Source organism: Bufo gargarizans, chromosome 4 (assembly GCF_014858855.1).
Source record: "Bufo gargarizans isolate SCDJY-AF-19 chromosome 4, ASM1485885v1, whole genome shotgun sequence".
NCBI classification, from domain to species: domain Eukaryota; kingdom Metazoa; phylum Chordata; class Amphibia; order Anura; family Bufonidae; genus Bufo; species Bufo gargarizans.
Window position 1 is genome coordinate 152,793,094 of NC_058083.1, and position 9,281 is coordinate 152,802,374.

General features: G+C 49.4%; 1 protein-coding gene across 1 annotated transcript; it reads right to left on the reverse strand.

The window, feature by feature from the left end:
* Window positions 1-2,145: 2,145 nt before the first annotated feature.
* SSR3 (signal sequence receptor subunit 3) lies at window positions 2,146-8,615 on the reverse strand. The gene is made up of 5 exons (XM_044289918.1): window positions 8,428-8,615; window positions 7,307-7,433; window positions 6,420-6,518; window positions 6,099-6,230; window positions 2,146-2,315 (listed from the first exon to the last, which is right to left on the reverse strand). The coding sequence occupies exons 1-5, from the start codon at window positions 8,558-8,560 to the stop codon at window positions 2,249-2,251; spliced, it is 558 nt and encodes a 185-aa protein (XP_044145853.1). The 5' UTR covers window positions 8,561-8,615; the 3' UTR covers window positions 2,146-2,248.
* Window positions 8,616-9,281: the final 666 nt, after the last annotated feature.

Below are 9,281 nucleotides of genomic sequence, written 5' to 3' on the forward strand. Positions count from 1 at the left end.
CCATCCCTTCATGACTACCATGTACCCATCCTCTGATGGCTACTTCCAGCAGGATAATGCACCATGTCACAAAGCTCAAATCATTTCAAATTGGTTTCTTGAACATGACAATGAGTTCACTGTACTAAAATGGCCCCCACAGTCACCAGATCTCAACCCAATAGAGCATCTTTGGGATGTGGTGGAACGGGAGCTTCGTGCCCTGGATGTGCATCCCTCAAATCTCCATCAACTGCAAGATGCTGTCCTATCAATATGGGCCAACATTTCTAAAGAATGCTATCAGCACCTTGTTGAATCAATGCCACGGAGAATTAAGGCAGTTCTGAAGGCAAAAGGGGGTCCAACACCGTATTAGTATGGTGTTCCTAATAATTCTTTAGGTGAGAGTGTATATGTACTGACAATATGTACTGTTTTGCATGAACATGGAGAATATAGCAACTGTTTTGGTTGGTATAGGTTTATTTATTTTATTATATCCAGTAATTTTTAATATTTTGATTGACAGGTGGATTTTCAGTTTTTTGTTAGCACATTTTTGTTTTTCCCCTCCCCCACGACAGCACCACTGAGAGATGGCTCCGCCTCCATGGACAGGAAACCTGTAGCATAAAAAGGTGGAGCCGCTCTCCCACCTCAGTGAGGTTTCCTGTCCCTGGAGCAGGAGACTTGTAGTATTTTCTTGCAGGGACCCATGGCTTGGAAATCCTAGGAAAGCCTAGAGAGCCATGGGTCACGCCAGCCCTTACCAGTTCGTTGCTGAGGGACGGGAGTTGGTCCGGGCCAGCTGCTGCTCCTAGGGGCTGAAGACACCGGTCCCTCAAAGGAGAGGCCCGAGTGTGGCCGCGAGGCAGGCGGCGAGGGGGAACATGCCAGAGGGCAGACATCCCTGGCGCGCACCCAGCGGGGACTGCGGGCAGACGCCGGGCAGTGGAGCGTGTCGGAGCGCCAAACCGGAAGTCGCAGGAATGACGTTGATTCTGACGTGCGTTCCACTGACGCGACTTCCGGTTCCGGGCCGGATATAGGAAGCGTTTTGCGTTCCAACAGATCGGAACACAGCGGCGATCAGTTGGAGGATAGCTGTGCTCTCGGCTGGACAGAGGAGGACCAGAATTCGGCCAGACTCCCCTTTTTCCTTGCAGTGAGAGGTTGGCAGCATCTTGGAGGCGCTCCCAGGGAACATGCGGAACTCTCAGAAGAGAGGTGCTGTTCCCTGTGCTGTATTGACTCTTCTATTCCCTATACCTCCAGGGTTGTCATGGAGGAAGAGAAGAGACCAGAGGAGACGGAACCAGAAAAGCAGCCGGTATAGGACAGGCTTCCTATGGGGTAAGGCACTGAAGTTTTATGAAGTCTCTGGTCTTTCTCCTCCACTGTCCCTGAAGGCTCACTCTACCAGGGCAATGTCTACCTCCTGGGCAGAAAGGTCCAATGTTTCTATTGACCAGATCTGCAGGGCGGCCACATGGGCTTCTCCTTCTACCTTTTATAAGCACTATAGGCTTCAACTCGACTCTGTTTCTGACCTCCTTTTTGGTACTAAGGTGTTAGAAGTGGTCACCCTCCCTTGAAGTTCTATGTAATCTCTCTCAGTGGTGCTGTCGTGGGGGAGGGGAAAAATGATGATTACACTTACCGGTAATCGGATTTTCCTGACCCCACGACAGCACCCGTCTAATTCCCTCCCTAAGGTGGTGGTTGGTGAAGAAGTTCACGTGGTGTGATGCAAAAAAAAAAAAAAAAAAAATGTGTGTGTATAAGTCGAATTAACCAAAAGGGGAGTCCCTCTCATGCTCTGTAAACCCACTGAGGTGGGAGAGCGGCTCCACCTTTTTATGCTACAGGTTTCCTGTCCATGGAGGCGGAGCCATCTCTCAGTGGTGCTGTCGTGGGGTCAGGAAAATCCGATTACCGGTAAGTGTAATCATCATTTTCCTGCTTGGTTATGTAAACAATTTGAGCCTTTTCCAGTGATAGATGGGGCTTCATGTTATGTCATTTTCTGTAGTGTTTCACATCCTTCACCGTACATGTACAGCAGATGTTTTTTTAAAGACCGTGCCCGCTCAGGAGCTGAAATGATCACTCTAGATTTAAGCCCAGCTCTTACTGAACTAAATGAATGGTAAAAACATGAAAAGAAATCCAACCCAATCTTTATTGTACATGTTGCCTATTACACAAAAAAAAAAATACATAGAACGATTCTCTACGCCAAGTTGTTTGTCCGGTTATAGAACGTTTACTTTGATCCAGTAGACAGCAGCGCAATAAGGCCAGAAGCAACACTTAAAGACAGGATGTAGTTTCTGAAGTAAAAAGTTAAGGAAACCTACGTGAGGAAAAAACATGAAAATATTGCTAAAGTGCAAAAAATTTTAATCTAAAAGAAAGCTGTCACTACCATCAACATAAATGTGACTTCACTTCAAAATCTAGGTCCCACACTACCCTCTCATGCACTTCTCTTGACCATTGTCTATTGTTCCAAGGGCTACTTGATGCCTGTCTTTCTGGATAAAACACATACATACGTACACATCCAGCCAAAACAACCACAGCCAAACACAACCTGCCCCAGTGAAGCAAGTAGAAAAACATTCCCGAGCAGCAGGGATTGATTTAACAACTTGTATTACTTCACTGAGACCTCCACACATAGGTGAGTAATGTACATGTTTTTTTAGACTCTGAAGCCCTCAATGGGCATTCTACAAATTGGCTCCAAATACCCACCTACTGCTTCAGAATGGACTGTCAGGTAATGCGAGTACCATCAACTGCTGCGCCTGCTTGGCCGTCCCCTTAAAGGTGTTACCCCACAAGTTTCATTTATCACCTATCTGCATACAATCATGAAGTGTGATCGCTGATGGTCTCCCCCAGTCATCCAAAAAAAAAAAAAGTCTTCTGTATGAATGGAGTGATGGTGCACATGTCAGTCCACTGCTCCATTCACCCCTACGGGACCATCCTGTAAAAGGGTGATAAACTATGTCCATGGTAGAATCCCTTTAAGGGAGTTATAAACACAACAGATCCATTTCGGCTGATCCTGCTAACCATGCAATGTGTACAGGGGTCTTGTTGACTTGAAGATGTCAGTGAAGAGAAGGAATGGGCCTTTGGATTTTAACCTGCCCAACCCGTTTGTTTTTGGGGCTTTCTATTCAGAATACATGTAAGAGGGTGGGAGTCAAGAGAGAAAGAGGGGTCTAAGGAACAAGCAGTCTAAAATATATGGATAGGTTTAGACTAGGGCTGCAGTAAACGAATATATTTGTAATCGAGCATTCTATCGATTATATTTCTCGATTCATCGAGTAATCTAATAAGAAAAAGCTACTTAAAATAACGTACGTAATTAGGTATGTATAAAGTTATTGGTTTGAAGGGGTTAATAACTTTATACATGCCTAATGCCAAGGTGCTTCCATTAAACCCTCCAAACCAATAACTTTATACATGCCCATTGGGTTTGGAGGGGTTAATGGAAGCACCTTGGCATTAGGCATGTATAAAGTTATTGGTTTGAAGAGGTTAATGAAAGCACCTTGGAGGTGCCTTCATTAACCCCTCTCTAAACCAATAACTTTATACATGCCAAGGTGGTGCCTGCAGCCTCCATTAACCACTCTCTCTCCTTATGCCTCCCCCAGCCTCTGATCTGCCTCCCCCCCCCCCAGCCTCTGATCTGCCTCCCCCCCCCCAGCCTCTGATCTGCCTCCCCCCCCAGCCTCTGATCTGCCTCCCCCCCCCCCCCCCCAGCCTCTGATCTGCCTCCCCCCCCCCAGCCTCTGATCTGCCTCCCCCCCCCCAGCCTCTGATCTGCCTCCCCCCCCCAGCCTCTGATCTGCCTCCCCCCCCCAGCCTCTGATCTGCCTCCCCCCCCCAGCCTCTGATCTGCCTCCCCCCCCCCAGCCTCTGATCTGCCTCCCCCCCCCCAGCCTCTGATCTGCCTCCCCCCCCCCAGCCTCTGATCTGCCTCCCCCCCCCCAGCCTCTGATCTGCCTCCCCCCCCCAGCCTCTGATCTGCCTCCCCCCCCAGCCTCTGATCTGCCTCCCCCCCCCAGCCTCTGATCTGCCTCCCCCCCCCAGCCTCTGATCTGCCTCCCCCCCCAGCCTCTGATCTGCCTCCCCCCCCCCAGCCTCTGATCTGCCTCCCCCCCCCAGCCTCTGATCTGCCTCCCCCCCCAGCCTCTGATCTGCCTCCCCCCCCCAGCCTCTGATCTGCCTCCCCCCCCAGCCTCTGATCTGCCTCCCCCCCAGCCTCTGATCTGCCTCCCCCCCAGCCTCTGATCTGCCTCCCCCCCAGCCTCTGATCTGCCGCCCCCCCCAGCCTCTGATCTGCCTCCCCCCCTCCCCCCAGCCTCTGATCTGCCTCCCCCCCTCCCCCCCAGCCTCTGATCTGCCTCCCCCCCTCCCCCCAGCCTCTGATCTGCCTCCCCCTCCCCCCAGCCTCTGATCTGCCTCCCCCCCTCCCCCCAGCCTCTGATCTGCCTGCCCCTCCCCCCAGCCTCTGATCTGCCTCCCCCCCTCCCCCCAGCCTCTGATCTGCCTGCCCCCTCTGGTAACGCAACCCCCCCCCTCCCCCCCCAGTATTAATCATTGGTGGCAGTGGCCACAGGGTCCCCCTCCTCCCCCCCCATCATTGGTGGCAGTGTCAGTTCCGATCGGAGCCCCAGCAGTGTAATGCTGGGGCTCCGATCGGTTACCATGGCAGCCAGGAGTCACGCTACTGAAGTCCTGGCTGCCATGGTATGTTAGTGAGCAGAGAGCAGCGCGTTATACTCACGTGCGCTGTGGCCGAGTCGCTCCTTCTCATAGGTCTGTGCGGCGCATTGCTAATGCTGTAAGCATTAGCAATCCGCCGCATAGACAGAAGAAGGAGCGACCGGCGGCCACAGCGCACGTGAGTATAATGCGCTGCTCTCTGCTCACTAACATACCATGGCAGCCAGGACTTCAGTAGCGTGACTCCTGGCTGCCATGGTAACCGATCGGAGCCCCAGCATTACACTGCTGGGGCTCCGATCGGAACTGACACTGCCACCAATGATGGGGGGGGGACCCTGTGGGATATGGCCGGCACATTCATTGGTGGCGCAGTGGCCACAGTCCCTCCCCTCCTCCTCCTACTCTGTCATTATTGGTCTTCAGCGGCAGCCGCGCACAGTGGGGAGGGAGGGACTCCCTCCTCCTCCCTCCGCTGTGCCGGCCGGCTCAGTCCTGCCTCTCTGGCCTCCGGAGGACACGGAAGCGGTGAGTGAGACGCTTAATTTCCCTCCCGCTCCGTGATCATGTGAAGTAAACGATTCCTCGATGCAGGGAAACTGCATCGATGAATTTTTTGACTCGATTTAATCGAGTTATTCGAATGATCGTTTCAGCCCTAGTTTAGACTTTGCTGGCACCTATGACCACCACTTTCCACTACCTGCGCTGGATGGAAGAGCTAGTCAAAGTAGAGAAAACATCAGTTACCATGAGTACCGCAGGACCATGCTAGAGGCTGAAAGCCTCTAATGTGATCCTATTCATGGAGGAACATCAGGGCTGAATATATAGCTATTTAGAACTTAAAGGGAACCTGTCACCGGCATTTTGTGTATAGAGCTGAGGACATGGGTTGCTAGATGGCCCGTAGCACATCCCAAATACCCAGTCCCCATAGCTCTGTGTGCTTTTATTGTGTAAAAAAATTATTTGATACATATGCAAATGAACCTGAGATGAGTCCTGTCCTTGACTCATCTCAGGTTAATTTGCATATGTATCAAATAGTTATTTTTACACAATAAAAGCACACAGAGCTATGGGGACTAGGTATTTTGGATGTGCTAGCGGCAATCTAGCAACCCATGTCCTCAGCTCTATACACAAAATCCCGGTGACAGGTTCCCTTTAAGTAAAGTGCCTCTTCTACTGGGAATGGTGCAACTCTAGAAGGCACTTCTTCTAAATTCAGCACTCTTGAAATACGGCCCCGCAGTACTGCTTTGAGAGGATCATAAAGATGTAACCGCAAGAAAATCTAATAGAAACCAACCACATGTCTAGTATCACAAAAATGATCAAACTGCAAAGGATACACTGTAGGGTTGAAGTTCTTCAGCAGGAAGAATGAGGAGACAATGACCAAGACCAGGAACAGAGTGTTGTTGTAGAAGATGGAGAAGTTAGTAGCCTCATAATCCGCAACCTCATTTTTCTTCCAGAGAATCCTTGAATCAGAAGAAACATAAGAAAATCAAAGCCTGTGCCAAGCATCCGTGAATATTTTGAGTAGTTAATTTTAGGTTTTAATCTGACAGCTAAACCTCACTGCCCCATCTAAGGGAGGCATTAAATCACAGCAGAGCTGCACCAATGTGTAACATATATACTAGGCTTCCACTGTCCAGGCCGCTTACCTTTCATCTTTTTCCTTACGAGACATCTTCCTGTTGTCAGCTTCAGACAGTTTGCGGGTTACTTCTCTTGAGACAGCATCTTCCCGCTTCTGGGCCACCCTGAAAAAGAAGTTCAAGCCTTATTCTTGAGACAGGTCAAACGCTGATGCTGCTATTGAAGTCAATGAGACTGTATGCTCAGCTACCCTCTGACCAGATTATAAGCCAGTCAGCAGAAGACAATGCCAGCGTTCCAATACTGGTACATTAAAGGGATTGTCTGGCCTTGGCACTTGTCAATCTGAACATTAAAAAAAACTAAACATACTGGTCTGTGGTCCCCACAGGACCAGGAAGAATCTTGTGATTGAAGCCATTGTGACTGCTGAGGGTGGTTATTGGCCACAGATGTCACAAGACCAAGTGACTTCCTGGTCCTGCGGGGTCAAGAAGTTGCTGTGAGTGGAGCAGTGGTGGGATGACAGAAAGGTGAGATGGTTCTTAATGTTCATGGGGGCAGGGGAGGACCACAGGGGCGGTCAGCTCCAAAGCTGGACAACCCCATTAATAAAAATAAAGTAATGGTGAAATAGCAATTCCATACAAGTCATCTATATACTGAAACCATCAGATTCTGGAAGCAAGTCAAAGCCCCCAAAGCCTACCCTGTGCATACTACCTGCACCAATAGGGTTATTTTGGCCAAATGTACCGCAGATAAAGAGTGAATACTGTTAATGCAGGAGTCGTTAGCAACCATAGCATAGAGTTGTGTGCTTGGCATGTTCTCTTTGTGTACGGAGACCATCCAGGACAGTGTGACCAGAACCCTGCGCTTTATTTGGAATTCCATTATACATTCATACATTGACATTGGAACTAATAAATAAATATAAAAAAACTCTTACTTGTGTTTAAGAACAAATTTAACATTCTTGTAAGCGAAGGCCACGAGGTAGGTGCTGACCAGCGTGATCACTGCGTAGAGAACAGCAGACTGGACCAGATCCATGTGCCATATCCTCCAGTACAGCCCTGAAAATGAACACAGTTCTGTGAGATATAGATTTCTGGCTTCATTTACACCAGAAAATTGGTGTAAACTTGTCAGGGCCATGGCCACGCCGCCTGTTCAGAAAAGTGTCGAGGATGGTGAAATAACTTTAACACCACTTTTCGGTTGCAAGGGAGATGATAAATCTACCCCAATGTGTATAAGGCTATCCTTCTACATGTCCTCTATATACAGTGAGTGCATACAGTGTATAAGGCTATCCCTCTACGTGTCCTCTATATACAGTGAGTGCATACACAGTGTATAAGGCTATCCCTCTACATCTCCTCTATATACAGTGAGTGCATACACCATATAAGGCTATCCTTGTACATCTCTATATACAGTCAGTGCATACACCGTATATAAGGCTATCCTTGTACATCTCTATATACAGTGAGTGCATACACCGTATATAAGGCTATCCTTCTACATGTCCTCTATATACAGTGAGTGCATACAGTGTATAAGGCTATCCCTCTACGTGTCCTCTATATACAGTGAGTGCATACACAGTGTATAAGGCTATCCCTCTACATCTCCTCTATATACAGTGAGTGCATACACCATATAAGGCTATCCTTGTACATCTCTATATACAGTGAGTGCATACACCGTATATAAGGCTATCCTTGTACATCTCTATATACAGTGAGTGCATACACCGTATATAAGGCTATCCTTCTACAACCCCTCTATATACAGTGAGTGCATACACAGTGTATAAGGCTATCCCTCTACATGTCCTCTATATACAGTGAGTGCATACACAGTGTATAAGGCTATCCTTGTACATCTCTATATACAGTGAGTGCAGTGCATACACCAAATATAAGGCTATCCTTGTACAACCCCTCTCTATACAGTGAGTGCATACACAGTGTATAAGGCTATCCCTCAGTTACGAGCCCTATCTACCCCACCGCCGGGAACGCCACGTCTATAGGATGAATGGGCTGAGGCCCGGACACTTACAGATCGGGATAGCGGACACTATGAAGGCATTGCCGTAGAAGAGGGCGGAAGACTTGGCCGAGAGGTTGCGGCTGAAGTCCTGGAGAAGCAAATCCTCCTCAGACTGCTGCTTGCTGCTGCTTTTAGGAGCCATGATCGGAAAGGAAGAGAGGCAAGCGACACGTCTCACTCTGACTGAGCCCTCCCGGTGACACGTTACACTGCCCTACCTCGTGAGATTTCCCTACCCTCTGACTTCCTGTCGCATGAGCGATGACGTCGGGGGGCGTGTCTCACTTTTCTCCATCTGCGCATGCCCAAAAGGACACTCTAGTGAAAATCTTAAGGCTGAACTTAGCAGCACGCCGGGAACCTGCGCATGCGTCTGGGAGCCGAGACGCGCCTGCGCAATGTGATGGTAGGGAAAAATTACGTCCCAGTGCGCAAGCGCCGAGGGTAAACATGAATATCCATGCCAAAAGCACTTTTAACCCTTTGCAGGAGCTATTCTCATATTGGTTCTTGACTGATTGTCCTCCTATATATAGGTTCTATTATATAGGGGGTCTGTCTGCACAGTATATGGGGGGGTCTGTCTGCACAGTATATTTGGGGGGCTGTCTGCACAGTATATTTGGGAGTCTGTCTGCGCAGTATATAGGGGGCTGTCTGCACATTAAATGGGGGGGCTGTCTGCGCAGTATATGGGGGGCTGTGTGCGCAGTATATGGGGGGGCTGTGTGCGCAGTATATGGGGGGGCTGTGTGCGCAGTATATGGGGGGGGCTGTGTGCGCAGTATATGGGGGGGCTGTCTGCGCAGTGTATGGGGGGGCTGTCTGCGCAGTGTATTGGGGGGCTGTCGCACAGTATATGG

What these genes read in the sequence shown, in the direction of transcription:
- SSR3 (XM_044289918.1), bottom strand. Translation starts at nt 8,560, where the DNA reads ATGGCTCCTAAAAGCAGCAGCAAGCAGCAGTCTGAGGAGGATTTGCTT. An exon ending in AAATTTGTTCTTAAACACAA is followed by an intron (nt 6,519 to 7,306) that starts GTAAGAGTTTTT and finishes CTTCTTTTTCAG; the next exon opens with GGTGGCCCAGAAGCGGGAAG. An exon ending in AAGAACTTCAACCCTACAGT is followed by an intron (nt 2,316 to 6,098) that starts GTATCCTTTGCA and finishes TTTTTACTTCAG; the next exon opens with AAACTACATCCTGTCTTTAA.